The sequence below is a fragment of the Elephas maximus genome, chromosome 23 (assembly GCF_024166365.1).
Source record: "Elephas maximus indicus isolate mEleMax1 chromosome 23, mEleMax1 primary haplotype, whole genome shotgun sequence".
Taxonomy (NCBI): Eukaryota; Metazoa; Chordata; class Mammalia; order Proboscidea; family Elephantidae; genus Elephas; species Elephas maximus.
In genome coordinates, this window is record NC_064841.1 from 59,649,119 (window position 1) to 59,665,503 (window position 16,385).

At 38.5% G+C, this 16,385-nt stretch overlaps 1 protein-coding gene across 7 annotated transcripts in view; it reads right to left on the bottom strand.

The window, feature by feature from the left end:
• The window catches only part of LNX2 (ligand of numb-protein X 2), a 93,245-nt gene that overhangs the window by 24,706 nt on the left and 52,154 nt on the right, over window positions 1–16,385 (bottom strand). For all 7 annotated transcript variants that reach the window (XM_049867895.1, XM_049867893.1, XM_049867894.1 and 4 more), the window contains 3 exons: window positions 8,143–8,390; window positions 6,620–6,819; window positions 879–1,247 (listed from right to left, as the gene is read on the bottom strand). In XM_049867895.1, the coding sequence (XP_049723852.1) occupies window positions 879–1,247; window positions 6,620–6,819; window positions 8,143–8,390 (817 nt within the window). The remainder of the gene's footprint in view (window positions 1–878; window positions 1,248–6,619; window positions 6,820–8,142; window positions 8,391–16,385) is intronic.

Here is a 16,385-nt window from a genome sequence, read left to right on the forward strand (position 1 = left end):
GACACAGTTTTGTCTCACCCTTATGTCTGCAGGGACGTCCCTATCGTTACATGCCCTGGCACGCTGCAGGGCCTGTAGATCTTCTGAGAATCATTTTCTACTTATCTGTCTCAGTGCTCTGACTGAAACAGGTTTTCCCTCTGATAATGTCCACCCTTGCCTACTGCACAGGGGTATGTGTTTGAGATGCTTTGAATTCCTTAAAAAAAAAAAAAAGGCATTATAGAGATAAGAATTATTCTTAATAAAAAAATGTTCACCCCTCTACTTATTGTTCTTGCAGGGGTAAAGGGGGGTTAAGGGACCAGGCAAGTACCAACTCCTTTGAGCCTCACTTTCCTCCCTTGTTAAATGTGGACACTACCATCTGTTATGTCTGGTTTATTACATGCAGCCTAGGGATCAACTGAGAAATGAATGTGAAATTAAAAATCCTATATTCTACAGGGAGCCAGCTTAGAAGTTCATGGATATGCATTTTTTAGAAAAGATCCTGTCTACAATAATACTATTGTAGATTTTGAAGAATTTAGGTAGCTATGCATGATTTTCCAATGGAATATCAAATACCTGAGTTTTTATGCTATTTGCCAATAAAAACAAATACTAACATATAAGAATTAAGGCTAAATACCTTAAATACAAATGAGCCCTGGTAGTGCAATGGTTAAGTGCTTGGCTGCGAACTGGAAGGTTAGTGGTTCGAACCCACCCGGAAGCTCCAAGGGAGAAAGACCTGGCAATCTGCTCCCATAAAGATTACAGCCTAGAAAACCCATGGGGCAGTTCTATTCTGTCACATGGGGTCACTACGAGTCAGAATCGACTCGGCAGCACCCAATAACAACAACCTTGAACACGTGTCCGAAGGCATTTACCTGAATGATCTGAGCGGCAAGCTCAGGTGTCCCATGCTTCAGGTCGTGTCCGTTGATGGCGAGCACCCTGTCGCTGCTGCTGAGCCGTCCGTCCAGGGCAGCCAATCCCCCTTCCAGCAGGTCCAGGATGAACACGCCCGGCTCATCTGTCCTTCGCACTAGTTTAATGCCAAGCTGTTCACTAGAGTCCCGCTTATGAAGAGCCACGTGGAGAATCTCTTCTCGTGGGGAGTTACTATCTGAATGGCCGTGGGTGCGGTTGCCAAAGCGCCTCTCTCGAAGCACAGTGAGGTGCAGCGTGCTGCAGGGCTGGGAAAGCACAGCTCTGGCGTAGTTATGGGACACATTGCTAATATCATAGCTGTTGACCTAGGGAGAGAATGAGGAGCAAGGCATGACAATTTTGTATTTTCCCAACTTGGAGAAATGTTTCTGTGTCGTTCCCAATGGAAACTAACACTGTGAAAATGCTATGAAATCATTACTTACAAAGAAATTGTTCTAAAGATATTTCAAAATATAAAGTTCCTAAAATTAACTTACAATAACTAGCATCAAGTCGCGAATAGTGGCTAAGACCACAGACTTTAATGACAGTCTTCAGTTAGAGCCCTTGGTTGTGTCACTTACCGCGTGAGTGACGTTGGGCAAATTGAACAGCTTGTTTGAGGGTGTTTCCTCATCTGTAGAACACGTTTACTATTTACTTCACAGGATCAGTTTGAGAGTGAGCAGGTAACAGTACATACATAAGTGCTAAGGAAATACTAGTTCAGGACAGAAATTTAAGTTCTGGTGGATTGCAAATTTGTTTTTTCAAACAAAATACACTTAATGTAGAGAAAACAATAAATTTTATTTTAAGAAATGAGGGACATTCCAGTTATACAACCTTATTTTAGATGAGTGGCTTTAAAGGAAATCATATCAATCATAACTTCACTCAGCTTCTTGAACACACAAGTGTAATATATGTAATACATTAAGTATAATACACTATTCACGTAAGGTTTATTCATGAAACTTCGTAACCTGGAAATTAGCATAGTAACCGCTCCTTGGATACATAACATCCCTTAGAAAATATAACCTATTGCCACTGAGTCAAATTTGACTCATAGCAACCCTATAGGACAGAGGAGAACTGCCCCATAGGGTTTCCAAGGTGGGTGTGGCTAACGAATTCGACTGCCAGCATTTTGGCTAGCAGCTGAACTCTTAGCCACTGCACCACCAGAGCTCTGTAGAAATATGCCCAGCTTTGATTAGTCACAGGAACAGGTTAGTAACACTCTTAGAGTTTATCACAATTAGAGTCCCTCTCTTAATCTGACTGAGATAAAAGCAAGGAGAGACTAATATTCATCGAATATCTGCCATGGGACAGGCCCTGAGTTAGGGGTTTGTGATCACTTGAAATCCTTTTTATATGAGTCCACGCTAAGCAAGGCCTCCTCCATCTTACTTGTCTATGGTTCACAGTTTCGAATCCTATCAACTTTGATTCTGGCCTGTTGACATCTTTAAAAATTTCATTATCAAGTTCATAGATGTCCCACACAAATCTGCTGTTCTTCTAAGTTTGTGACACCTGGGCATTTGGGAACCATCCAAGTCTCTGATAAAGATGTTCAATGACTCAGCTACCATTACTGAACATTTTGATCACAGATTCTATGGCAGAATCCTGATCAAAAAGGGGTAATTGCAGAACAAAATTTCAAATGCTCATAGAATCCAGACTTTCTGGAGCCAGTGAGGTTGGACAAACTTCTGAACCTATTGCCCTGAGATAATTTTTAAACTTTGAACCTTCCTTAAACCAAAAAAATCCCCTAAGTCTTCTTTAAGCCAAACAATAGCTTAGCTTAATTAGTAAAGACCACCTACCTTGAACACTGCGCTCTTTTAAAGAACTATCTATATGGCATCAAACTGCCAATGGCAACTTGAAAAGCTGGATAGGAAGCTTGGGGGGCAGAACAATTCAGAGGAGGGTGAGAAAAGTTGCACAGCTTGAACAACATAATAGTGTCAATGAATTGTACGGGTAGAAAGTGTTGAATTGGTTATTCGGCTATAAAGTTACCTATCCCTAGGTTCACATTTTTCCATTTTATGCTTGGACAGAAACACAAATGACAAGATTTTTCTTCCATGAATGCATGGTTGCTAGTGAAGTGTGAATAAAGCAGAGATCAAAGAAAATATCGTTTATAAATTTCACAAAAACAGCAGTAGCGTAGTAAACTCTGTCACATGTTTGGCTAAATTTTTTTTTTTTTTTGCCAATGCAATCAACACAATTATTTCTCTTAAAAACTGAAAATGCCTAATCATTGATGACACTGATCAAACTAAAAATACCTATTCTTAATAATGTTCTAAAATCATATTACTTTTAATACTGGCACTGATATAATTTTTAACAGCAATGTATTTTTTTCAAAACTGCTCAAAAGGCTGCAGATGAATCTCTGAAGAGCAACAAAAGGCTGTGAGGTCACAGCGTTCTCCTTTTGAAAGAGGCTAGTAAATACAAAAGCTTTTTTTTTTTTAAGTGGGAGAATCAAAGTCACATATTGTCATTGCATATGGTTTGCTAAAACAAAGCGTGGGCTAGCTCTTTGGTCTGCAAATGAACCACCTTAATGTTTCAGAGTATCCTCAAAATGACTCATGTTATCTATCATTTATCCAGCTTCTACAAGGTTGGAGGTAACAAGGCAGTAAAAAATACCAAGTTTCTACTTGCCTTCTTTCCAAGTATCTACTTTTTAAATATACTTTATTATTTTGTTATTGTTAACAATATACACAGCATAGCACACACCAATTCAACAGTTACTACATTCACAGTTCAGTGACACTGACTATATTCTTCAAGTTGTACAACCATTTTCAGCCTCCTTTTCTGAGTTTTCTTCCCCTATTAACATAAACTCACTCCAAGTATTTACTTTTAAACGACCATAAATGCTTCCCCACACAGGGCACAAGGTGTGTCTTTCTTTACTTATTGGATACACCCTACTAGTTAAAGGCCAACCTAAGTAAGGGCCCACAACAGGAGAATCCTGTTGTAAATTCATTAACCGGATTACGTGTTCATACTTTTCTTCAAATTGGATTTAAGATTGCTCTTGTTGGAGTTATTAACACTATGTATGTATAAATAATATTTATTGGCATTTCTAAAAAGCAGATTTTATAGCTTTAGGTTAGTTCCCCAAAACCGTTAATAATTTCAAATAATTATCTTTTTATTTGAGGTATAAAGGTTCTGTTATGTTACTAAACAATTCTCTAAAATAGAAGAGTTAAAAAGCCCAATGAAGAAATGTATTAATAAACAAAACTTGAACAAAACACAAAAATAAAATATACACTTCAATTACAGCTACCAACAAGCAGAAGTGGTAGAAAGAGAGAACACCATGTAGGCTACTGAAGTGGAAGTCTTACTCCCCTGGTCCTGACCACCAGGGTGTCAAGACGTCTGGAAGGATGCTCCTGGGCAACCAGTTGTTAAGACTCCCTTCATGAAGACTCAGGTCAGGAGGTAAAAAAATATATAAATAAATAAATAAGGAGGTAGGGAGTAAGAAATACAAGTACAGTGTCCTCAAAGATGGGCTAGCCGCATGCAGCTAGAGAACTAACATCTTAGTGGATACTGAAATCCAGTATGAACAGCTATCGGAATCCTGATTTCACATAAGCTGCATTAGTAATGCCTTCCACAGTCTCCCATTTCTTCTCAGTATTTAGTAAAAAAATATGACATTATTTGAAAGTGCAGTCTGTCTCAGCCATGCTAAGGGCGATCAAAGGAGGGTTATGAGCCTGAACGTTACTGCGGGAGGCAGCGTAGACGTGAGAATGGAAAGAAAAGCCAAACATCCCCATCTGGAGATTTCCTTTTAAGAGCTAAAAACCCTAGGGGTTCTAAGTTTTGTTTTAATGAAAGAGATGATTTTTCCTAACAGGATATCATATCCAAACTCACTCCTTTATTGATTCAGCAAGTATTCCCTGGGCACTTATTACATGCACAGCTCTGTGGGAAATCTGTAGCATGATCCCTACCATTAAGGTGGCTGCAATCTTCAGAGAAAGATAGTGCATACATATGTAAAACATTTAAATAATTTGCTGTAACTAATTATACGTCCAGTGACGGAGAGAAAAGCAACAAATGCCATCATCAGCAATTAAAGTAAGGAGACAGCTAGAGCAGCCGAACAAAGCTTTAGGTTTGGTGAAGGGCAAACTGGAGCATGAGTTGCAGGCAGGTTGAAATATGGGAATAAGCTGTTTAGAGGGAAGCAAGAGGACAATCACATCTGGCTCTTTCACTAGATTACAAATTCTACCAGGACAAGGACTGTGTTTTCTTCTTAATTTTTCTCCTAGCAACTAGTACAGTGCCTAGAGCATTGTTCAGTATTCAATACATGTTTGTTGGATGCATAAATTGATGACTGAATGAAGAAATGAACAAACTGGCATGCCTGAAACAAGAGTTAAGTTTAAGAAGACAGGTTACATGTGAGACCATGAAGGGCCCTGACCCTGGAGACTGACCCTCCAGTCAAACCTTTGCAAGGAAAGCAATGTTAGATGTATTCCCCGAGGGAGGAGAGCTGGGAGACAAGAGATATTTGATGGGATATTCGACTAAATTAGATATGAAGTAGTGCAGGCTTTAGACTAGAGGTAGGAGAGAAAACGAAAGGAAGGGGTCAGTATCAACAGCTCATAGTAAAGACTGAAGAACCAAATCAAGGGGGAACAGTCCTTTAGCTCGGGTTTCTAGAAGACTTTTTTTTTTGGTTGTTCATAAATATTTTTTCTCTTTCCCTCTAGAATTGAATTTACCTATTATTTTAGCTTCAATCACCTGTACTTGTAGGATTCAAATGTCCAGGCCAGTTTTCACATACATTCCAGTCCCACACTGTAAAATTCTTACCATCCCTCCTCCCAGTCTCAACATGCCCTCTAATAAAATATCATCTTGTCTCAAGCTAGTTCTTTATCAGGAATTCCTATTTCTTCTTTGAGATCATCTCCTGAAAGGGAAGAGGTAACAGTAGTACAAAGGAGTTAAAACATACAGAGTCAGATGCCTGCTAAGGAGAGTGCATTAGGGAGCTGTTAGTTGGTGACTAAAAGGCTTCTAAGTTCCACCTTCAATTCTAGGGTATCAATTCTAAGTAACTAGTATTGCAAAGTTCTGTCTTTGCTAGATTTTAGCCGTGTAGAGGAGGATAAATCAGACTATAAAGGAAATAGACTGATGGGAAAACTGGGCTTGGGATAAAGATAACGGATAAGAGAATCCCAGCAGGGGTAAAGGTGTCACTAAACAGTCAATTGTAAAGTCCAAGCCAGGAAAGAGGCTAACCAGCCCAAAAAGCCTGAGCACCATGGGCTGAATCACACATGGCACTGAAAATTAAGGCAGGGAGAAAAAAAATACCTCCCACGTATATGGAGTGGATAAGCGCTTGGCTATGGATCACAAGGTCGGTGGGTTTGAGTCCACCCAGAGATACCTTAGAAGAAAGACACGGCAATCTATCTGCAAACAGTCAACCAATGAAAACCCCATGAGCACAGGTCCACTCTGACAAAATGGTATTGCCATGAGTCACAGTCTGCTCCACAACAACTGGTTTTAAATTTATGAGCAAGAACAAAATGTTACAAATTAACAGAATAATGAAAATTGATACCTGAAGGATCTGGTCTCCAGCAAGAAGTCTTCCATCTCTAGCGATTATCCCATCCCGGTAGACTTCCTGGATAACAATGTTAATCAGCGGCGTTTCATTGCCACCCACGATGCTAATTCCTAACTGAATATAAGGATTAGACCGGTGAATTTCAATTGTGGTAATTTCTCCTTCTGGTAAACTAAGTGGCTGTTGTGCGGCTGCCAAATTAAAAATGAGAGAGAAAAATAGACGGAAGAAAAACAATGTTTTATATTTGATTATCTTAGGTGAATAAGTTATCTCATGCTAATAGATGATTAAAAACTTAGAAATAACACTGAATAAGAAACAGAGTGACTAAAAAACCTGTATGTTAAAATTAGCTAAACATTTCGTCTTCCAAAAGTAATCAGTAAACAATCAATAAAGAGTTACTATGTATCAGATTGGAGTCCTGGTGGCACAGTGGTTAAGACCTTGGCCTCTGACCAAAAGGTTGGCAGTTCAAATCCACCAGCTGCTCCCTTGAAAGCCCTATGGGATAGTTCTGCTCTGCCCTGCATGGTCACTATGAGTCCGAATCGACTCGACAGCCAATGGGTTTGATTTTTTTGGTATGTATCAGATCACCTGGGGACTCACCGATCGGATTAAGAAATATTAAGAGTAAGTCAGGACCATGAAGCAACTGTAAATAATGCCAGGCAGTGTAAAAAAGACACTAACTCTGTGGTATAGGTGTTGGGAGAGTGGTCACATCAAGCTCTGAAGAAGAGGTGGGGCTTTCACTGAGTCTTAACCCACTGAGTTTTAGGAGGTGAAAAAGGGGTTACGACCGTGGCAGGGGTAATTTAAATTTGTAGTAGAATTTGGAATTTGTAAAAGAAAATTATTTTAAAAGTAAACACTTAACAACCCACTACTGAGATACATGACCATGATTTACGATGGCACACTTTCTATTGATTTCCTCATGGGTTACACAGTTAGAGTAGAGGCTGATATCAAGGGAGTGTCGCAGTTAAAAGCATGACCTTGCAGTCAAATACACAACCAGCTATTTACTAGCTGTATGAACTTCAGCAAATTACCGAATGTCTGTCGTTTTGCAGCTACAAGCATTAAATCAGTTAACATATGTAAAGTGCTCAGCACAGTGCCTGCACAGAGTAAGCACTTAATTTGAGCCACTATTTTCATTGGCTTTTGTTGTTCTTGATGTGTTGATTTCTTACATCAAGAAGCAAACAGCTGTCTGAATGCACACACAAACAAAACCATGCTAATGGCTAGTAAGTGCATGGACTACAAGAGAAAAGAGACGGGGAAGGACCACCTTCTTCTGGGGGAGGAGCCATGTTTTGTTTCTAAAATGCAAACGGTTATAGAACTGGACACTTAGAATGGGTGGATTCTGCAGCATATAAATTATACTTCAGTAAAAGGTTTTTTTTAAAACAAGAAATAAAAAGTCTATGCTGGGAGAGGGGGAAAATTTTGAAACAGGTCTAATATCTAAGCAGGAGGTCAAGTCCACATACTGTCCGCTCCAGTGCCCTCCTCGAAGGCGGGGTTGTCGAGGCCAGGCTCCTCACTCCAGGCAGGGAGAGGCGCAGGTGGCAGGTTCCGCTCCGCTGGCACAGGTCCTGTCCCCAAGCAGTCAGCTTCTGGTGACACGGTACCTGGAGGGTCTAGTATGGTGGGTCCATTTTCACTCTCAATCTCTGTCTGAGTTTTACTGGTTTTCCTCTTCTCTAGGGCAACTCTCCGATGAGAAGCTCCAGGACACCTAGAAAGAGAACACCAGGTGGCTTTCAGATGATTTGAAAGCACAAAAAAAAAAAAAAGAGCTTAGTAGCTTAAACACTTATACAACAACAGGATGGCAATGACTTCTCTGCAAAAAAGCACCCAGAAGTATCCATGAGAAGTACAGAAATCTGAACTTAATCACTACTCAGACTGAGTTCTCAGCAGTCCACACAGCAGATACATTTAAAACAAAAGCAAAAGTACAAGCTATGGTTTGGTACATATCTCAGAGACTACTTCGATAAAAACTTGTCTTTAGGTATATACTAATACCACACACACTCCAACAGCTGTCTCTGTGCTGCAAGAATTATTCCTCAATTCTGATCGCACAGTTCTTTTTCACAAGTTAGATGGTTTAACACCAAGAATGGAAATCGACAGTCCTCTTCCAAAACAAAGGCTGCCTCATGACTTCAATCTTTAGTGCCCCACTAGGCCTCTACACTCGTCATTGCCACCTTACACATTAATTCATCAGTGGATTGTAAAAGGCTCACAGGTTACAAGGCACAGAACTAAATAATTACTTTATGATAGACATGAAAGGTGATAAAAACGGCCTCAATTGTAAAATCGGAATTCCAATAGTGGAATTACAGATATGCTATGTAACTTGAAGACTATATTACAAGAACTTGGGACACTTACATAAGCACCAAGAAATAAGAACTGCTAACTTGCCTTTTTTTTTAAAACTTATTTAAACAAACAAAAAGAGCAGATAAATGCCCTTTTGAACTCATGATCCATTTAAATACAGGGTTCATACAGCAGATGTCAGACATGCTGCCAAGGTGCCAGTTCCTTCCATCAGATATTGTGATTGGGTGAAGTGACTAATAATGCTGACTTGTAAGAGAAAACCTGACTAGCAGCAGGAAATGAAGGAAGAGGAAATGAAGAGGAAATACAAACAGAATGTGAACACCTGGGAATTAGCCCAGCTATTAACCTTGATGACTAAGGTAGACCTGGCCCAAGCCATGATCTGTTCAAATGCCTCATATGCATGTGAAAGCTGGACAATGAAAAAGGAAGACTGAAGAAGAACTCAACCATTCTTATCGTGGTGTTGGTGAAGAATATTGAGTATACACCATAGGCTGCTAAAAGAATGAACAAGGCAGTCTTAGAAAAAACACGAGAATGCTCCTCAGCAGTCGATGGTGGCAAGACTTTGGCTCACTCACTTTGGATACGTCATCAAGAAGCTAAGAAATCACATTACATTCGATAAAGGGTCAGGAATTAAATGGACTGACACAATAGTCACAAAATGGAATCAAACATACCAACGATGATAAAGATGGCACAGGACCGGGCAATGCTTTGTTATACACAAGGTCACCATGAGTTGGGGCCAACTAGATGGCAACTAAGAACAACAACTAAAAAAAAAAAACAAAACCCACAAATTAAATACTTACGATAACTACTTTATAGTACCTAAACATGCAAGAACAAATACAAAAAGGAAAACCTACAGCTGTTAGGTGAAAAAACAGGTATACTTAAATTCTCAGTGGGACAGCAAATTACTAACAGTAACTAAATAAAGACATTAGAAACGACATCTCATAAAAATATGGGCAGAATTATTTAGCATTAGAGGAGGAGGGCTACAGGGAGACCCCTCAGGAACAGCCATATCTAAGAATAAGATTCCTCTGAAGAGACTGCAATAGAACTAGAGACAGAGGGAGACCAGCACAGAAAGACTTCAGATTTTCTCTACCACTTTCTTTGTTTTAACAAAGAAAAAATGGCCAGTGGTGCATATGCCACAAAAAGACCAAAAAGTGTCGGTGTTATTTGGCAATTAGAAGATGACCGTGATCTGAGAAAGAATATTTTCAGTGATAAGGGCAAAAGCCCAGATTATAGTACCAGCATTTCTGTTCACGTGATACAGGCACACTAAAAATTACAGGCCTAACAACTGAAGGCTTTCCCTTTTTTTTTTGGTTGAAATCTTTACAGAAGTTAATCACCAGCCCTTTCTTCCATGGAGCTGCTGGGTGGGTTTGAATCACCAACCTTTAGGTTAGTGGTTAATTACAAACTGCTTGTACCACCCAAGTGAGACCATAAACAAAACATATTCATCAACCAAAACAAACAATATTCATCAACCAAAACAATCTATTAATCTTTGTAAATGGAGTATTTTATAATAATAATACAAACCACAATGGGCATCTGAGAAGACAACTTGGATTACTCAGGTAACTCAGTACAGCAGGAGGCTGGTATACCCAATTCAGACCAAACCCACTACCGTCAAGACAGTTCTGACTCACAGCAACTCTAGAGGACAGAGTAGAACTGTCCCACAGAGTTTCCAAAGAGAGGCTGGTGGATTCAAACTGCTGACCTTTTGGTTAGCAGCTGAACGCTTAACTGCTGTGCCACTGGGGCTCCAGGAGGCCAGTATACACATATATATTAAAAAAAAAACAAACCATGAGGCCAGTATAGAGGATTTAAAAGTGAATAAAAACAACAGAATAGAAATTCACGCAACATCTTAGTTAGACCCAGGTTTTTTAGGCAAGTGCTGCAACAATGAAGATGTCAGTGGAACAGCCATTACAAAGGGAGGCAGTGCAACTTACCAAAGGCTGAGGCCTGCTCCTCCCTAGGGAGAGATCCCCAGAGTTAGTTTTATTTAAATAAAACCAAAGGGCTCTTGCAACAGCCAAGAACCAAGCTGTGGGATCGTTCTTTCCTGATGTGGGTTATGATTCCACTCTTGCTTTTCTGGCTCTCCTTATGGGAGAGCAGTAACGTATGAACCAACATGGTTTATGCTCTACTGACATCACACCTTTATACAACAATTGCACATCAGCTAATTCACATTAGGAAACATATGGTATAACAGAACACACTATGTTATTATTTGTCATTATTGGTGGTGGAGGTGGTGGCATTAGTAGTAGAAGTAAAAGAAAGTATTGTATGCTAAGTGTCAGCACAATGCCAAGCACTTAATGAAAATCAAAGAATGTTAGCATCCTAGAACCAAGGATATATGACAAAAATAGCTATGGATTAAAATATGCAAAAATCAGATCAAGTGATATCAGTAAAAATGGTGGACTAATGACATACGAAAAACCGCTCCCTCATAAAAACAATGAGAAGGCTGACAAAACCACTGTCAGAAAGACAGAGGACTGACAGAAAATTCTCAGACCCAACTATTTCTGAACTCTAGAAATCAGCCAAAGGCTTAGAGCAATGTGTTATTAGTTGCAGTGGAGTTGATTCTGACTCATGGAGATGCGGTGTGTGCAGTGTGGAACTGCTTCACAGAGTTTTCAAGGCTGCAACCTCCCAGAAGCAGATCACCAGTCTTGCCTTTTGAAGAGCCTCTGGGTGGGTTCAAACCACCAACCCTGAAGCTAGTAGTCCAAGAGCTTAACCATCTGCACCACCCAGGGACTCCTTAGGTAAACATAAAAGACAGTATAAAAGTATTATTTGCTTGTAGCTTTTTCTCGTATCTGATTTAAAAGACAACTGCATAAAGCAATAATTATAATTCTGTGTTGATGGGCATATAGTGTATAAAGATGTAATTTGTACAACAATAACAGCACAAAGAAGGGAGGAGAAACAGTTAAATATAAGCAAAGTTTTTGTATACTATTGAAATTAAATTTAAATTAATTCTAACTAGATTATTATAAGATGTTAACTGTAATACCCAGGGGAATGAATAAGAAAATAATTTAATAATTATATTAAAAGAAATGACAAGGGAATTAAAACAGTACACTAGAAAATACCTATTAATACAAAAGAAGGCAGAAAGGGAAGAACAGAGGAACAAAAAAGACACGAGAGAAAAAAGTGAAAAGGCAGATGTAAATATTACCTTATCAGTAACACGTTAAACGTAAATGGACTAAACAATCCAATCAAAAGTTAGAGACAAACTTTAGACTGGAAGATACATAGGTAGAAAATAAAAGCATAGGACAAAATATATCATGCAAACAGTAACTATTTGGAGCTGGAGTGGCTATACTAATATCAACAAAATAGACTTAAAAGTCAAAATCTGTTCCTAGGGAAAAAGAAGAACACTTTACAACGATAAAAGGGTCAATCTATTAAGAGGATATAACAACTATAAACATATATTAACCTAACAACAGATCCCCAAAATATATGAAGCAAAAATGGACTGAATTACAGGGAGAAATGGGTAATTCAACAATTATAGTTGGTGAAGACTCAAGACCTCACTTTTGGTAAAGAACAGAACTAGGCATGTGATCAACAGAAAAATAGAAGACTTGGACAACACCATAAACAACTAGACCATCAGACACCGACACTCACCCAGCAACAGCAGGACATACGTGGAAGATTTTCTAGGACAGACCATGTGCTAGGACACAGAACAAGCCTCTATAAATTTAAAAGGATTAAAATAATGAAAAGTATGTTCTCCAACTAAAGAGGAGTGAAATTAGAAATTAACAAAAGAAAGAAAACGGGGAAATTCATAAATATGTGGAAATTAAACAACATACTCCCAAATAACAAATGAGTCAATGAAAAAAAAAATCACAAGGGAAATTAGGAAACATTTGGAGATGATTAAAAGACACAATATACCAAAACTTACGGAATGCATCTAAAGCAATGCAGGCACATTTAAGTGTAAATGTTTATGTTTAAGAAAAAAGATCTCAAATCAAAATCTTAGTCTTCTACCTTAAGAAACTAGTGAGGAAATTTTTTTTAAAAAGCAAACTAAACCCAAAACAAGGAGAAGAACAGAAATAACAAAGAACAGTGCAGAAATCAGTGTTTTTCTCTTGAAAAACAATACAGAAAATCAAGTTGGTTCTTTGAAAAGATGAACAAAATTGACAAAACTCTAGCTAGACTGACCAAGAAAAAAAGAAGATTCAAATTACTAAAACCAGGAATAAAAAAGTGGGCATTACTACCTACTTTACAGAAATAAAAGGGTAAGGGAATATTATGAACAATTGCATGTCATCAAATTAGACAACCAAATGGACAAATTTCTAGGAAGACACAAACTACAAAAATAGACTCAAGAAGAAATAGAAAACCTGAATAGACCGATGACAAGAGACTGAATTAGTATTTTAAAAATTTCCCATAAAGAAAGGCTGAAGCCTAGATGGCGTGACTGATAGACTCTACCAAATGTTTATAGGAGAATTCACAGCAATCCTCACAAACTCTTCCAAAAAATAGGAAACAACAGAATAAAATACACACTGATAGGAGTCCTTAGGTGGCACAGTTAAGTGCTCGACTACTAGTTGAAAGGTTGGCGGTTCAAACCCACGCATAGGCACCTTGGAAGACAGGCCTGTAGATCTGCTTCCAAAAGGTCACAGCTCTGAAAACCCTATACAGCATTTCTACTCTGTACACGTGGGGTCACCATGAGTTGGAACTGACTTGACAAGGCAACTAACAACATTATGGACACCCTGCTGGCGTAGTAGTTAAGTGTTACCGCTGCTAACAAAAGGGTCAGCTGCTAACAAAAGGGTCGGCAGTTCGAACCCGCCAGGCGCTCCTTGGAAACTCTATGGGGCAGTTCTACTCTGTCCTATAGGGTCGCTATGAGTTGGAATCGACTCGATGGCATTGGGTTTGGTTTTTTTGGTTTAACAACATTACATTGATGCCAATTCTAGTCAAAGACACAAGAAAACCGCAGACCAAAATCCTTTACAACTATTAAAAAACAAAACAAAACAAAACATTGCTATCGAGTGAATTCCAACTCATAGTGACCCTACAAGACAGAGCAGAACCGTCCCCTAGGGTTTCCAAGAAGCGGCTGGGGGATTTGAACTGCCAACCTTTTAGTTAGCAGATGTGCTCTTAACCGCTACGCCACCAGGGCTCCCTTATGACTACAGATGCAAAAATTCTCAACAAAATATTAGTAAACAAAATGCGGTAACATATAAAAATGATTATACACCATGACCAAGTGGGATTTATTCCAGGAATACAAAGTTGGTTCAACACGTGAAAATGAATGTAATGCATCTTATATAAAGGATAAAACCCACCTAATCATCTCAATAGATGCAGATAAAATTTAAATAAAACACCCTTTCATGATAAAAACACTCAGTAATCTAGAGATAGAATAAAAAATCCTCGACCTGATAAAAGGCATTTCTGAAAAAGCCACAGCTAACATCATCCTTAATGAAAAAGGATTGAAAGCTTCTGCTCTCACCATTTCTATTCAACATTGTACAAGAGGTTCTAGCCAGGGCAATTAGGCAACGAAAAAAAATTAAAAGGCATCCAATTTGGAAAGGAAAAAGTAAAACTTCCTTTATATATAGATGACAAAATCCTAAGGACAACACACACACACTATTAGAGTTAATAAATGAGTTTGGCAAGGTTTCAGGATACAAACTCAATATACAAAAATCAACTGTATTTCCATACTTGTGTAACAAGTAACCCAAAAATGAAATTGATAAAATAATTCCATTTACAATAGAAAATACAAAAAGAATACTTAGGAATTAATTTACAAAAAGTATAAGGTTTATACACTGAAAACTACAAAACATCACTGAAAGAAATTAAAGAAGACCTGAATACATATAAAATGAAAACCAAACCTGTTGCTGCCAAGTTTTCTGACTCATAGCGACCGTATAGGACAGAGCAGAACTGCCCCAGAGAGTTTCCAAGGAGCACCTGGTGGATTCGAACCGCCCACCCTTTGGTTAGCAGCCGTAGCACTTAACCACTACACCACCAGGGTTTCCTAATACATATAAAGACATCCAGTATTTATGGACTGGAAGAGCTGATATTAAGATTACAATAATCACTAGACTGACTGACAGACAATACTCCCTGGATTGAACACCAGATTTAATCCTTATCAAAATGTCAGCTTTTTCCCCAGAACTTGGCAAGCTGATCCTAAAATTCAAAAAGAAATGCAAAGAATCAAGAATAGCCAAAATAATCTTGAAAAAGAACAACGTTGGAGGACTCACATTTCCTGATTTCAAAGCTTACTATGAAGCTACAATAACCAAGACAGTGTGGTACTGGCATTGTTGCGTGCTGTGAAGTAGATTCCAACTCATAGCGACCCTACAGGACAGAGGAGAACTGCCCCCTTAGCGTTTCTGGGGAGTGGCTGGTGGATCTGAACTGCTGACCTTTTTTGGTTAGCAGCCTGGGCTCTTAACCACTTCGCCACAAGGGCTCTGATACTGGCATAGGGATAAAGAACAATGGAATGGAACTGAATTCCAGAAATAAACCCATACACATTTACGGTCAGTCAATTTTCAACAAGAGTGCCAAGACGAGTCAATCGGGAAAGAATAATCTTTTCAACAAATATGCTGGGACAACTGGATTAGCCACATGCAAAAGAATGAAATTGGACCCATACTTCACACCATATACAAAAATTAACTCAAAAATGGATCAAAAACTATAAAATGCATAGAAAAAACACAAGGGTAAATCTTTGTGGCCTGGATTAGGCAAGGTTCTAGTTATTACAACAGAAGTAGAAGTAAACAAAGGAAAAAACAGATAAATTAGATTTTGTGAAAATTAAAATCGCTTGCCTGTCAGAGGAAATGATCAAGAAAGTGAAGATAGCCCATAGAACCAGAGAAAATATTTGCAAATCATATATCTGATAATAGCCTAGTCCAGGATATATGAAGAACTCTTAAAACAACAGAAAGATAATAAAAACTTGTATATATGAATGTTCATATCAGCAGTATTCAAAATAGCCAAAAAGTACAAACAACCCAAATGTCCACCAACTGATGAATGGGTAAACAAAATCATACAATAGAATATTATTTGGCTATAAAAGGAAATTAATACTCATTTATGCTGTTAACATGGATGAACCTTGAAATTACACAAATGAAAGAAGTAAAAAAACACCAGG